The sequence below is a fragment of the Hemicordylus capensis genome, chromosome 13 (assembly GCF_027244095.1).
Source record: "Hemicordylus capensis ecotype Gifberg chromosome 13, rHemCap1.1.pri, whole genome shotgun sequence".
NCBI lineage: Eukaryota > Metazoa > Chordata > Lepidosauria > Squamata > Cordylidae > Hemicordylus > Hemicordylus capensis.
The window spans coordinates 8,771,833-8,787,386 of NC_069669.1; the positions used below are offsets into that span (position 1 = coordinate 8,771,833).

At 47.8% G+C, this 15,554-nt stretch overlaps 1 protein-coding gene across 1 annotated transcript in view; it reads left to right on the forward strand.

The window, feature by feature from the left end:
* Window positions 1-15,554, forward strand: part of ABCA3 (ATP binding cassette subfamily A member 3) — an 83,583-nt gene that overhangs the window by 30,363 nt on the left and 37,666 nt on the right. The window contains exons 3-8 of the mRNA XM_053276354.1: window positions 1,996-2,260; window positions 4,650-4,777; window positions 6,639-6,804; window positions 9,782-10,038; window positions 11,172-11,288; window positions 11,754-11,874. Coding sequence (XP_053132329.1) covers window positions 1,996-2,260; window positions 4,650-4,777; window positions 6,639-6,804; window positions 9,782-10,038; window positions 11,172-11,288; window positions 11,754-11,874 — 1,054 coding nt within the window. The remainder of the gene's footprint in view (window positions 1-1,995; window positions 2,261-4,649; window positions 4,778-6,638; window positions 6,805-9,781; window positions 10,039-11,171; window positions 11,289-11,753; window positions 11,875-15,554) is intronic.

Genomic DNA, 15,554 nt, shown 5'->3' on the forward strand with positions numbered 1-15,554 from the left:
TTTTTTTTAAACCCCTTGATTTCTGTCTGCTTGCCAGTTAAAGACGGTTGCTGGAAATCTTGGATGGTGGCTAATCCAATGATCCCATGCCAAGATTAATCTCCTCTGGTCTCCTGTCGTGTTGTATCTGTCAGAATTAAAGAGATCATGTGTTACAAATCAAAGAGGGGCACATCCCAGGTCATGACTGCATTTTGGCAAGACAACAGGTTGGTTGCACAACACACCTGTGCCTTCTGTACTCTGTTGTGAGTCAGTTCCTATCCCTCATGACTAGAGATGTAAGATTTCTGGAAATTTTGAAGTTGTGGGGTGGGGGGGGGACATGTGTGTTCTGTTCTTCCCCCCCAGGGAGGAAATGGAAATTTGGGGGGAACTGAAATATATAAGTACTTTTTTTCTAGCGCCCTTTATGGGTCTAAAGTCACATTGTGCCTTTAGGAGCATTTATTGTGTATAACCTGGTTTTCTCCTAACACTGATCATGTTTGATATATTGCCTTTAGAAGTGCTGCATTACGATCAGCAGTTTCTGCTTCTTCTGATCCTTCATTTTTTATCCTCTGAATGGCTTTGTTATGAATTGCCTGTATTGAGACAAGCCTCTCTACCTTTTCACATGTTCCTTTTATTTCTTGATCTGGTCTGTTTCCAAACTGAGACCAGTTTCTTTCATGTGCTGTAGATTAACAGGGATTCTCCACCTTGGGTCCCCAGATGTTCTTGGACTTCAACTCCCACAATCCCCAGCCCCAGTGGCCTTTGGCTGGGGATTATGGGAGTTGAAGTCTAAGAACATCTGGGGGCCCAATGCTGAGGATCCCTGCTGTAGAAGATGGAGGAATCTGAAGCAAGCAAGAAGCTTGGGAGTGTAAAGCCATACCACCTTTCCTTATATGAATATAACTGAACACCTTTTCTTAAATACTTTATTCTTATTCATTCATTTTTAATACATATTTTTATACCACCCAAAACTTATATCTCATAATTCCAAAACACAATATTGCATAATACAACCCCCCCCATTTTGGAGAAAAATTGTCTTTCAGGAAAAATGGGGGGGAACTCTCCCCGACCCCTAAAAAAACCCAAAACCATTTTCTCAGTTTTTCTGGACCTTCAGATCTCTTTTCATGGTTCCATTTGTGTGTGCAAAGGATCTTCAAGAACTTGGGCAGAAATTTTTATTATTTACTCATCATATTTCTATACCACCTGATCTAGACATCTACAGGCGGTGAACACAGACACACACACGCGAATGAACCTTGTTACTTATGGGGGTTCCATTCCTTGCTACTGCCATGAGTAATGAGTCATTATTGCTATAGGGAAAGGAGGGTTAAGTTCCGAAGTGGAGAAAACACATGAAAAAATGGCAGAATAAAAAAAATTACTGTGGTATGCTCTGCAAGGGCTGTATGTGCCCAGGAATGCCCCCCCGCAACTGCAAAAAATCTCGGGGAAATGTCAAGTCCATTTTTGCAAGGAAAGGAGCCCCAAAATGGCTCCCTGGAGACAAAATGATGGGCGAAAGTGACCTCTGTGACTTCTAGGAACCACTGATGTGTGGGTTTTAACCCTTTTGTATCCACGGATACTGAAAACGGGTGTCAATAAGACACCCTGCAGATATGTGAAACCATGAATAGCGAGGTGTGTTCCCTCCTCTCCTCTCCTCCTGTCTTTCTTTCTCCTCTCCTCTCCTCTCCTCTCCTCCTGTCTTTCTTTCTCCTCTCCTCTCCTCCTGTCTTTCTTTCTCCTCTCCTCTCCTCTCCTCTCCTCTCCTCTCCTCTCCTCTCCTCTCCTCTCCTCCTGTCTTTCTTTCTAAACACACATTCGGTTATGTTGCCCCCTTCCAATGGCCCTGCTTGCCACCCGAGATCCTATAACTGGAGGTGGTAGGGGTTGAAATCCAGCCATTTGCTGGAGGATAGTTAATTTAAATCCTCCTGTGTCAAGCGTGACGTCCTTCCCTGGTTTGTCCTGCAGAAGCGACAGATTTTGGTCACGATCATCGAGATCTGCCTGCCGCTGCTGTTTGCCGCAGTCCTCATTGCCCTTCGCCACCGAGTACACTCTGTCAACCACCCCAATGCCACCTCCTACCAGAATGAGCAGCTCGACAGGATGCCCAATGGCTTCCATACCAAATTCTGGAGCGTCCACTGGCAGCTGGCGTACGTCCCCTTGAACAACACCGCTGTGAGGAGCATTGCTGAGAAGGTGGCAGACTCCTTGGATATCAATATCAAAGGTCAGAACCAGGCGATGCTTTTGAATGCAGGCTTTCCAACCAGGGTGCAAATACAGTCTCCAGTAGGATATGTCTCGGCTTTGTGGAACAGTTCCTAGGCAGATTGAGAATGAGAGTAATGTGGATTTTGCGACCGGAATATCCTATGCAAATAAAACAAATGGATATTTGCATTTTGTTGGCTCTTTTGAGACAGGGAACGATCTTCTCAGGACAGGTCTCGCAATGGCTACTAGTCTTGATGGCTACAGGCCACCTCCAGCCTCAGAGGCAGGATGCCTCTGGATACCAGATGCAGGGGAGCAACAGCAGGAGAGAGGGCAGGCCCTCAACCCCTGCCTGTAGGCTTCCCGGAGGCCGCTGTGGGAAACAGGATGCTGGTCTAGATGGGCCTTGGGTCTGGTCCAGCAGGGCTCTTTTTATGTTCTTATTCTTGTGCTTTGAGAACTTCTTGGTTTTTTTGGAGAGCAGTATATAATTTTTTATTGCTGCTGTGAATAAAATGGAAAAGAGTTGGAAGGATACAAGCCTGGAGATGTGGCAAAGACAGAAATATACAAAAATCATCAAATAAGAGACCCATGACCCAACAGTTCTGGCTGCATAAGAATGCCTTCTTAATGATACCGTGGAGTATGCCACATTCTGATAAATTCCACACAGTGGCCCACCAGATGCCTCTGAGAAGCCCACAGGCAAGAGGCGAGGGCGCGTCCTCTCTTTTGCTTCAGTGTAATTGGCATGCCTCCGAGCAGCCTGAAGGTAGCCAATAGCCGTCAGGACAAGAAGCCAATGATAGACCTGTCCTCCATCAATTTGTCTAAGCCTCTTTGTCCAAGACATCCAAGCTGGTGGCCATCACCATATCCCATGGCAGAGAATTCCATAGATTAATAATGTGCTGTGTGAAAATGTACTTCGCGGCAATCAGTTTTATGGGATGACCCCTGGTTCTGGTGTTGTGAGAAGGAGAAGAACTTCTCCCTATCCACTTTCTCTAAACCATGCATAATTTTATAAACGTCTGTCATATCTCCCCTTAGTTGCCTCTTTTCCAAACTAAAAAGCCAAAAGTGTTGTAGCCTTGCCCCGTAAGGCATGTGCTCCAGGCACCTGATCATTTTAGCAATAGCAATAGCACTTACATTTATATACCGCTCTATAGCTGGAGCTCTCTAAGCGGTTTACAATGATTTAGCATATTGCCCCCAACATTTTGGGTACTCATTTTACCGACCTCGGAAGGATGGAAGGCTGAGTCAACCTTGAGCCCCTGGTCAGGATCGAACTTGTAACTTTCTGGTTACAGGGCGGCAGTTTTTACCACTGCGCCACCAGGGGCTCTTTTGATTTTCCTCTTCTGCTCCTTTTCCAGTTCTGTAATATCCTTTTTGAGATATAGGTTTCATTAGAAAAGGTGGAGGCGGAGGTGAGAATCACGAGATGTTGGCAGGCAATGAAGAGAAATCCCCTGATGCCCAGGGAAGTATTGAAAGGGACGATCCCCAAGAACCACCGTATTTGGTCACCATATCTTAAGAAGGGTATTATAGGACTGGAGAAGGTGCAGAAGAGGGCAACCAAAAATGATCAGGGGCCTGGAGCACCTTCCTTATGAGGCAAGGCTACAGCATCTGGGACTCTTTACATTAGAAAAGAGGCTGCTAAGGGGAGACATGAGGTGTATAAAATTATGCATGGAGTGGAGAGGGTGGACAGAAATTTGCCTCCCTCTTTCCCAACACAAGAACCAGGGGTTACTCATTGAAACTGAAGGTTGGGGAATATAGGACCGACAAGAGGAAGTGCTTTTCCACACAGCACATAATTAATCTATGGAATTCATTGCCATGGATGTGGTGGTGGTCGCCAGCTTGGATGGCTTTAAAAGGGGCTTACACAGATTCATGGAGGACAGGTCTATCAATGGCTACTAGTCTGATGGCTGTGGGCCATCTCCAGCCTCAGAGGCACGATGCCTCTCAATACCAGTTGCAGCAGGAGAGAGGGCATGCCCTCACCTCTTGCCTGTGGGCTTCTCAGAGGCATCTGATGAGACACCATGTGAAACAGGATGCTGGACTAGATGGGCCTTGGGCCTGATCCAGCAGGGCTGTCCTTATGTAACCACTAGGAATCTTCTGAGACCACCTTTGCTCTTAAATGCAGTCTCGGTTCTGGAGATTGCAGTGTGTGCAGACGCTTTTTTACCTGTTTGTAACCATGGTGACTAGCGCGATACTTCACAGCAGAATAAAAACCTGAAAGGTGAGATGTTTGGGACTCTGAACAAATGGGCTTATATTCTGTGTCTGGGTAGGAAAGTTCTGGGTCTGGGTCCTCAATCCTTGTGAGGTTCCTGTTTTCATTTGTGTTCTTTTCCCTGCAGTTCGAGGTTTCTCCACTGAAAAAGACTTTGAAGACTACATCAGGTTTGATAACCACTCTGGCAACGTTCTGGCTGGTCTTGTCTTTGAACACTGCTCTGCTCACAGCCAAGAACCCTTGCCACTTCAGGTAAGGAACTCCGTGGCACCCTTCCGCCAGTATTCGCCATCCATTTTCCCAGTTGCTGAATAGCAGCCTTATATAGAATTATGTTGCGGCCAGAAGAGTTTAATTTGATTCTGCATGAAATGGATTTAAATGCACTCCCTATAGATATGGAATTGGTGATATGCATCCCCTATAGATATCTGGTAGCCACCTAATGGCACAGTGGGGCAATGCGTGACTAACAAGCAGAAGGTTGCCAGTTCAAATCCCCGCTGGTACTATATCGGGCAGCAGTGATATAGGAAGATGCTGAAAGGCATCATCTCATACTCCATGGGAGGTGATGGCAACGGTCAACCCCTCCTGTATTCTACCAAAAGAAAACCACAGGGCTCTGTGGGCGCCAGGAGTCGAAATCAACTTGACGGCACACTTTACCTTTACTTATAGATATCTGAGGCTTAAGATCACCAGCAGTCTTGAAGGAGGAGGAAAGCTGATCTTGTGGTCGCAAGCATGGATTGTCCACTTGGATAAGCAGGGTCTGCCTTGCTTTGCATTAGGATGGGAGACTACATGTGAGCACTGTAAGATCTTCCCCTTAGGGGAGAGGGCTGCTTTGGAAAGAGCATCTTCTGGCTTGCGTGCAGAAGGTTCCAAGTTCCTTCCCTGGCAGCATCTCCAGATAGGGCTGCGAGAGACTCCTGTCTGCAACCTTGGAGAAGCCGCTGCCAGTCTGTGTAGACAATACTGAGCGAGATGGACCTGACTTGGTATAAGGATGTTCCTTATGTTCCTAAAAGAGCCCTAAAGACACATTTAATTTTGCCTGATCTTATGTTATTTTAAAATGGTTTAATTTTTTAAATTGCTTTAATGGGTAGCTTATTTTGTATTTGTTTTCATTCATGTGAACCGCCTCAAGCCAACTGGGTTGCTGTGCCATTGAGTCGGTGTCAGCTCCTGGCGCCCACAGAGCCCTGTGGCTGTCTTTGGTGGAATACAGGAGGGGTTTACCATTGCCTCCTCCCACTCAGTATGAGATGATGCCTTTCAACTTCTTCCTATATCACTGCTGCCCGATATAGATGTTTGCCATAGTCTCCAAGATAGCGAAACATCCCAGTGGGGATTTGAACCATCAACTTCTTGCTCCCTAGGCAAGTTACTTCCCGACTGTGCCAGTAGGTGGCATTAAGTGGTATAAAACACTGAATTAATAAATAAATAGGCTGGGAAACATTTCATGTGGTTACTGCATCAGTTTTTGCATTCAGACGGATGAATATGAACCAGAATATTTAATGGTTTGAACTCCTTGTTCATAAGAAACTGCCTTATACCTTGTCGGTCCATCTATTGTCTACACCAGAGTTTCTCAACGTGTGGGTCCCCAGATGTTATTGGACTTCAACTCCCATAATCCCCAGCCCCAGTGGCCTTTGGTTGGGAATTATGGGAGTTGAAGTCCAATTACATCTGGGGACCCACACGTTGAGAATCCCTGGTCTACACTGATTGGCAGCGGCTTCTCCAAGGTTTCGGGCAGAAGTTTCTCCCAGCCCTATCTGGAGATGCTGCCAGGGATTGAACCTGGGGCCTTCTGCATGCAAAGCAGAAGCTCTACCACTGTGCTATGGCCCCATCCCCTAAGGGGATTATCTTCCAGCAGACAGTGCTCACATGTAGCCACCCATCCAAATGCAAACCAGGGCAGACCCTGCTTAGCAAAGGTGCTGGGGTGAAAATTGAGGCATCTTTTGAGTCATCTTCTAAATCCTGAAACAGCGTGCATGTGTGTGTGTGTGTGTGTGTGTGTGTTGTTGTTTTTTCAAATAACGTTTCAAAATCTCATACTCTGTTATGGTTTTTGTCTTGTTAGGTTAGTTACCGGCTACGTTTCAAATACAGCCCTAGAAATGCCCCCCGGAGCGAGCAGACAGGCCTGAACCCCAACATAGACCTAGAATGGCACACCAGGTTCCTCTTCCCACTGTTCCAGTTACCAGGACCCAGAGAAGCCAAGTTGGATGACGGAGGCACGCCAGGTGAGAAGGCTCTTTGTTACTTAACAGTGGAGGATAAACGCCCTGCCAAGATGGGTTCACAGGAGGGGTCCGTCTTGGGGTGCCACCAGTTCATCTGATGGCAGCCCGAGATCGGGCCTTCTCAGTTAAGAACATAAGAACCTCCCTGCTGGATCAGGCTCAAGGAAGCCCATCTAGTCCAGCATCCCATTTCACACAGTGGCCCACCAGATGCCTCTGGGGAGCTCACAGGCAAGAGGTATGGGCATGCCCTCTCTCCTGCTGCTGTTGCTCCCCTGCAACTGGTATTCGGAGGCATCGTGCCTCTGAGACTGGAGATGGCCCACAGCCACCAGACTAGTCGCCATTGATAGACCTGTCCTCCATCAATCTGTATAATCCCCTTTTAAAGCCATCCAAGCTGGTGGCCATCACCACATCCCATGGCAAGGAATTCCACAGATTAATTGTGCGCTGTGTGGAAAAGCACTTCCTCCTGTCGGTCCTAAATTTCCTGACCTTCAGTTTCGTGGGGTGACCCCTGGTTCTAGTGTTGGGAGAGAGGGAGAAAAAATTCTCTCTCTTGTTGTCCCTGGGTTGCTGAACGCGTTCCCCGTGGGTATAAGAGGCGTATTTTTGGAGGCTATCAAGGGAGCCATAAAGACCCATCTTTTCAGCCTGGCTTCTAATAATATTTAAGTGGTTTTAACCATTTTAGAACAAGTTAATGTCCTAACTGCCTTTATTTTATGTTTTAAGTGGTTTGGATTTTTATCGTAAGCTGCCCTGAGCTGCTTTAGGATGGGTGAGTGGATGGATGGTCTGCATTAGGACCTCCAAATATGGCACCATATTGGTTTTAGTCAGGGGTGAATGATATGACCGTAAGGACAGCTGCTGCCTGTCTGCCAGTCCTGAGCTAGACGGACCAAGGATGTGACTCAATAAAAGGCAGCTTCCTATGTCCTTGAGAGCAAAGCAGACCCAGCCTGCAGTGTGCAAAGTCGGTTTGTGCCACACCCAAATGTTTCTCTTGGCAGACACTGGTGTTAGCCAAGGGCGTCATTGGCCAGCGCAGTCTGCAGGCAAAAGGTTTCCTTCCCACCTGCCTGCTGATTTGCCATTCAGGAGATACACTGGGCGTAAGGCCTGCTTCTTGGAGCCCACTTTCATGATCTTTTTGGCTCAGTTTCACTGGAGGAATGAGCAGCAGCACGCATTTAATCAGCAGCCAGCCGATGGCTCTGCTTGCATTTGAATGGGAGGCCACATGTGAGCTGTCAGAGATACCCCTCAGGGGATGGAGCCGCCCTGGGAAGAGCAGAAGGTTCCAAGTTCCCTCCCTGGCAGCATCTACAAGATAGGACAAGATTTATTTTTTTAATAGGACAAGTTTTCTTAATTGAAACAACAAACTACCAAAGCATACAGTACGTTTTCAATCTCCAAGATAGGGCTGAGAGAGATTCCTGCCTTCAACCTTCAAAGAAGCCGCTGCCAATCTGGGAAGACAATACTGGGCGAGATGGACCAAGGGTCTGACTCGGTATATGGCAGCTTCCTAGGTTCCTTAGCAGACTACATGTGTGAGCACTGGAAGATATTCCCCTGAGGGGATGGGGCCACTCTGGGAAGAGCATCTAGGTTCCAAGTTCCCTCCCTGACAGCATCTCCAAGATAGGGCTGAGAGAGACTCCTGCCTGCAACCTTGGAGAAGCTGGCTGCTGCCAGTCTGTGAAGACAATACTGAGCTAGATAGACCAGTGTTTGGACTCAGTATATGGCAGCTTCCTATGTCCCTATGGCTACAGCGGTAGAATTGGAACTGCTGCCAGCTTGGGACATTTCTGTGTTCGCCGCCTCTTCATTGAAACACTCAGGCAAGGCAGTGAGATTATTCAGATATTCTTCAATGATATTCTTCTGCTAGGCAGGCTTGATATAGTTTGCCAGCCAGGGCATGATGCAGGAACTTATGCTTAGCAACAGGTTGCCTAGAGAGAAACATCCCAGCAGCACACTAAAGGGGGCATGGGAGAAAAAACAAGCGGAAGGCAAAAGTTCTATTCATGTGATGTTCGGCGCACCTACAGCAGGACTGGACAGCTTCAGCTCTCCTGTGGATGTTGGACTACAACTCCCATCATCCCCAGCCACAGTGGCCCATGTTCAACCATGATGAGTTAGGAACACATAGGAAGCTGCCATATACTGAGTCAGACCATTGGTCCATCTCACTCAGTATTGTCTACCCAGACTGGCAGCGGCTTCTCCGAGGCTGCAGGCAGGAGTCTTTCTCAGCCCTATCTTGGAGATGCTGCCAGGGAGGGAACTTGGAACCTTCTGATGCTCTTCCCAGAGCGGCTCCATCCCCTAAGGGGAATCTCTTACAGCAGGGTTTCTTAACCTTGGGCCCCCAGAAGTTGTTGGACTACAACTCCCAGAATCCCCCGCCACAAAGGCCGTGTCTGGGGATTCTGGGAGTTGTAGTCCAACATATGGGGACCCAAGGTTAAGAAACCCTGTCTTACAGTGTTCACACTTCTCTAGTCTCCCATTCAGATGCAACCAGGGCAGACCCTGCTTAGCAAAGGGGACAAGTCATGCTTGCTACCACCAGACCAGCTCTACTCCCCGGTTCAGTCCCTGGTATCTCCCAATAAGGTTGGGAAGTATCCATCAGAAATCTTGGAGAGTTTCTGCTGGTTATTGTAGACAGTATGGAGCTGTAGGAACAGTGTGCCAACAGAAGCATCTGGTGGGCCACTGTGTGAAACAGGATGCTGGACTAGATGGGCCTTCTTGGGCCTGATCCAGCAGGGCTGTTCTTAAGTTCTTAGATGGACTGAGGGTTGGACTCCGCATGGCAGCTTCCTGTCTAATGTTACGGCTCTGTAGAAGGCAGCTTCATGAGTGAAAAGAATCGCCACCTTTTTCTCGTATCCCTTTCTCGACCTCCCTCGTATCCCTTTCTGACCCCCACCTCTTGCTCCCTCAGGCTACTTCCGGGAAGGCTTCCTGACAGTCCAGCATGCTGTGGACAAGGCGATCATCCAATACCACACCAATGCTTCCGCCGACCTCCTTGATAATGTCACTGTGGTGGTCCGCCGCTTCTCCTACCCGCCCTACGTCAACGACCTCTTCCTCCTGGCCATCCAGAACCAGCTGCCCCTTCTCCTTATGCTGAGCTTCACCTATACTTCGCTCAACATTGTCCGCGCCGTGGTGCACGAGAAGGAGAAGAAGCTGAAGGTAGCGGGCGGCGTTCTCTTACTCGGCTGGTACTAGCGGGCTAGACACCCTGATTGGCCGGAAGGATGGGCCTGGTCTTGCTTTATGAATGGTGCTGCCTCTTTCCTTTGCACTTCTATCACAGCGGTCCCCAACCCCATGGTCTCCAGGAGCTGTTGTACTACAACTCCCACCATCCCCTGTCGCAGTGGCAGGGGGTGATGGGAGTTGTAGTACAACAGTGTCTGGATTCCCCCGGGGTTGGAGACCCCTGTATAATTGTCTCAACGGGACCATTGAAATGTGTTTATTGATTATTTTATTTTTGACATTGATGTCCCACTCTCCCTGCAAGGAGCCCAGAGCGGTGTGCATAGTTCTGTTTCTCCTCACCACAACCCTGTAGGTTAGGCAATACATGAAAGGAGGAGACACATTGCTCTGGGATTCTGGGGATGAATAGTGGCAAGAAAGAACCACTGCTATTTGTAAGATCAGATGAAAGAAAACTTGATTGTACTGATCATAGACTATATCAGAATATGTATATTATAGACCGTCAGTGACACATACAGGAGCAAACCTTTAAGGACATAGGAAGCTGCCATATACTGAGTCAGACCACTGGTCTATCGAGCTCAGTATTGTCTTTACAGACTGGCAGCGGCTTCTCCAAGGCTGCAGGCAGGAATCTCTCTCAGCCCTATCTTGGAGATGCTGCCAATCATTGGGAGAATTTTGTTGCCTCTGCAACACAGAGATCCTTTCTTGAGTCTAACCAAAGAAACCAATCTCTCCATTTCTCTTTGTCATCTCTGAGCATTGCTACTGCATCAGGCAAAGAGCAATATTTCATTAAACTAGGGGTGTGCACAGAACTGGTTTTGCTAGTTCAGTTTGAACCTGAACCAGATTCAAACTGGCCCGGTCTGGTTCTGGTTCCAGTCGAGCCGGAACTGGTCTGGATAACTGGACTGGTTCGAACCCCCCCTACACACACTTTTGGGGGGCTGGTCCAATTCAAACCCAGACCAGTTCACTCTCACACCCCGGGTTTGAGTCGAACCAAGGTTCGGACCGGACCGGTTCGCAGATCCCTACATTCGACTCTGAAAGTCAGAAGCGGAGTGGCTCACTGAACTTTTTCTTTGCAGGAATATATGCGCATGATGGGGCTCAGTAACTGGTTGCACTGGACCGCCTGGTTCCTCATGTTCTTCCTCTTTCTCTTGGTGTCCATCTTCTTCGTCACGGTGCTCTTCTGTGTCAAGGTGAGCCAAGGGGTGTTAACAGGGTTGCCTAAAAGGTGGAGCATCATCAGTGCCTGCTACGGGCTCCCCCAGTGAGAAAACTACACAGACTTCTATTGTGCCTGCATTTTTCTTCCTTTCTCTCCATCGTGAGGATTCATGTCCCATTTCTCAGGCACGGGAAGGTTTGCGAGTCCCTGGAGAGGTCCCAGTGAAAAACTGGTTCAGATAGATAGATAGATAAACTTTATCACAATCGTAGATCAGGCAGACTGGCTCTGCATTTAAGACAACCCCCTTAAAAATAGAAGTTCGTCATCCGGTCCGGTTCGGATGCGGTTAGTCAGAGCTACTGAATCTGTGTGCTGTCTAGAGTCTCGTTAGGGGCTGTCCGTCCCTCCCCATCTTTAGGGCTTCTTTATTTAATACCTTGGTGATGACTCTTGAGTGGATGCCAGGCCTTAATCCAGGGTCTTGATGTTGCAGGTGAGTGAGCAAGCGGCAGTCCTCAAAAGCAGTGACCCCACTCTGGTGTTTACCTTCCTGGCGGCCTTCTCCATCGCCTCGATCTCCTTTAGCTTCATGGTCAGCACTTTCTTCTCCAAAGGTGAGCCAGTGTTTCTTCCCACTGGGACAAAAGGGTCTGCCGATTCTCGCAACCTCTGTGCTCTTGGTTTGGTGGCGGGAGACAAGGGAATCTTTGGTGCCATCTGTAGGGGACGGATGCTCATTGTGGTTTTTGACAAGCTCTGCACCCACCAGGTGGTCATATCGCAAGACTGCCAGCTTTCAGTGTGTCCTCTTGCTTGTATGGTCCTGACTGTCGGGCCTTCAGCATCAACACTGGCAATTCTGAGAGCTTTACAAATACAAAGAGGCTGTTCTCATGAGCAGCAAAGTCTGGACTTGGATGCCTGTGAGAACCACCGGGATCTGCGTGGATAAGAACATAAGAACAGCCCTGCTGGATCGGGCCCAAGACCCATCTAGTCCAGCATCCTGTTTCACACAGTGGCCCACCAGATGCCACTGGAAGCCTACAGGCAGGAGTTGAGGGCATGCCCTCTCTCCTGCTGTTACTCCGCTGCAACTGGTTCTCAGAAGCATCCTGCCTTGGAGGCTGGAGGTGGCCTATAGCCCTCCAACTAGTAGCCGTTGATAGATCTCTCCTCCATGAAGTTATCCAAGCCCTACTGAAAGCCATCCAGGTTGTTGGCTGTCACCACATCTTATGGCAGAGAATTCCACAACTTGATTATGCGTTGTGTGAAAAAATACTTCTGTTGGCTGGTCCTAAATTTCCTGGCAATCAGTTTCATGGGATGACCCCTGGTTCTAGTGTTATGGGAAAGGGAGAAGAATTTCTCTCTATCCACTTTCTCCACCCCATGCATGATTTTATAGTCCTCTATCATGTCTCCCCGCAGTCGTCTTTTTTTCTAAACTAAAAAGCCCCAGGTGTTGTAGCCTTGCCTCATAAGGAAGGTGCTCTAGGCCCCTGATCCCGGCTAGTGTTCCCTCTAACAGAGATTCCCAGATGTTTTGACTACAACTCCCATAATCTCCAAACAAAAGCCATTGTAGCTGGGTTTCTGGGAATTGTAGTCAACAACATCTGGGAATCCCTGTTAGAGGGAACACTGGTCCTGGCGGTGCCGTGGCACTAAGCCCAGCGCCGAAGCACGGCTCTTGGCCAGGGCTAAGGGCACAGATGTGCCCTTAACCCGGTTTCTGGGATCACGTGTCAGTGTGAGCTTCTTGTCGCTTGTGCTGACACAGAGATGCTTGCCTAGAGCGTCCATCCCCTGGGGGGATCTTCCGGAGCTTGGAGCAATGTGGGATTCTCGGAGACTGGGACAATGAGTCCCAGCCTCTGTTTACCCGCGCTGCCAGGAGCAGCACGGATAGCGATCCACACTGTTCCCAGGAGCTGGTTATGTGGGTGTGCAGTTTGTGCATCATAGGAGCTCAGAGGGCTCATCTGGGCAAGGTCGGTTGAACTCTGCCTTTTCGACTGACTGACCATGCCCGCGCCATGTGGTTGTGTAAATAGCCCCCCAAACGACTATAAATTGTATAAATATTTTCTAATCTTCCATTTAGGTGATGTACTGCTTTCTTTTTTTACAGGTCCACTGATCTTATACCCGAGCTCTTGTGTTGTTGTTGTTGCTGCACTGTACATTAGTCGGTTTGTTTCTTGCAAATTATTGGTGGTTATTTCTGCAAGTGCAGCATTGACATCTTTTAATGCCTGAGCAAGTTGTTTTTTGGCAACTGTTTTTAGAGCTGGAAGTCGAACCCTGGTGGTTGTTTGGTTCATGTGCTCAGTTATTTTTTTGCTTGAGTTCTTGTTGCTTTTCTGTTAAACGGCATTCGGGGTTTTGAGGTGAAGTAGGTTAGGCTGAGAGAGAAGTGACTGGCCCAGAGTCACCCAGCAAGACGGAAAGTGTGCTATGGGTCACTGCCTCCCCCAACCTCACACTACAGCTCAATAGCGGCCGGTGAGCCTCTGCCCCATAGAGCATTTTGGGTACAGGTGGTGGAGCAGAGCAGCCTGCCGGCAGGATACTGAATCAAACACCTCCACTTCGCTGAAGCAGCGGTCACTGTGTGCTACTGCAACAACTTTTCTCTACTTGGGGAGAAGTGAATGAATGAACGAATGAACTGGGAGATCTTAACAAATGAATGGATTGTCTCCGTGAACGGATATATTCATGAATGAATGAACTGGAAGCTCTTCCTAATATTCATGCATTTCCTGCCTTGCGGTTTCTCCCCCTAAGTTACTCTGAATTGTGCCCAGTTGTATCAGTGCATCCCCTCCTCCATCAATACATTTGTTTCAGTGTGCCAAAAAGGAAGTTAGGGTGTGGATTGGGAGATGAGATTGCAAAATAGTTGAGTTCTAGGATTACAAAACAGTCAGATCTAATTTCTGGTTTGTTTTTTAAAGGGAAAAGTTTTGGGTGTTTTTTTTTAAAGTCCCCAGTAATGAAGGAGAATGAATGGAACAACATCTGGAAAGGGTAGCTGTGCAAAGCTGTTTGCACCATATGTGAAAGAGGCAAGCCTCTTTTCAGCTTTACAAGAACTGAAAAATGGCTTGCCTCTTCAGCACTGGAAGTGGTTGCAGCAGATGGAAGTATAAAAGAAACAGGGAACTGTGTGCGTCATCCACCAACACACATGCTTATATTATCTCTGAATCGCATAATCAAGAAAGACACATTCAACAGCTGAGTTCTAACTGAAACATCCTCCTGCATGATAGTGGTAAGCAAAGAACCAGGAAACTACAGCCAGCAAGATGGTCTGCAAAGAACAAGAAAGCTACAACCAATACAATAAAGTGTATTGTATTTCTCTAGTCATATTATAGGGAGGCTCTAATCATAGGGAGGCTCTTTCCAATAGGGTAAAAACATTTGGGGACAGGGAAGAAAATCCTCAGGATCTTGGGAGCTAAACAGTGATTGTGCCACCTCCTGGTGTGAATGAATCCCAGTAACAGATTTTTGTGTAATGCGTCTGATCTAGAGGCACCTTGTCTGTAATTGCACCAGAGAATCTGGTAAATCTTGTTTGCCTCTTGACCTTTGCTTTGCTTTTGTAATTCAGTCTGTACACTAGGAAGGGGGAGAGTCATTACTGAATTCATACACAACACTCTGAATAGTTGTGGACAGATGTACTGCCTATCTCTGCAGTGGCTGCATTTCAAGAAGGTTTGCATCAGTCTGCAGAACTGCAACTGTGCACACATTGACCGATTCAGGGGAGGAGATTCCCGGTGGCATCATGGCAGTAATATCTGTTGTTGGCTCTGTTATTTAGAATAGTTTCCCTCCTCCTTTTTTTTTTTTTTGGCCTGTAGTTTATTCTGTTGATGCTTCTTAATTAACATTATGTTTTTTAAGAGGTTTGGATACTCCTCAGGATGTTTTTAGGTTGACTGTGATTGGTTTGGGCTGCTAAATATTAGAATGTATATGTGACCCTTGTTTTAGATGGGGTGGCGCTGCCCTCAAAAGAGCTTGTTCGTGATTTGGGGGTCCTTTTGGACTCACGACTCCTGCTTGAGCAGCCGGTGGAGGCTGCAGCCAGAAGTGCTTTTGCCCAGCTCCATCTGGTTCGCCAATTACGCCCTTACCTTGATCGGCAGGCATTAATGACAGTGACCCATGCCCTTGTTATCTCCCGTTTAGATTACTGTAATGCTCTCTATCTAAGGTTACCTTTGAGGATGATCGGGAAGCTACAGCGGGTCCAGAATGCAGCGGC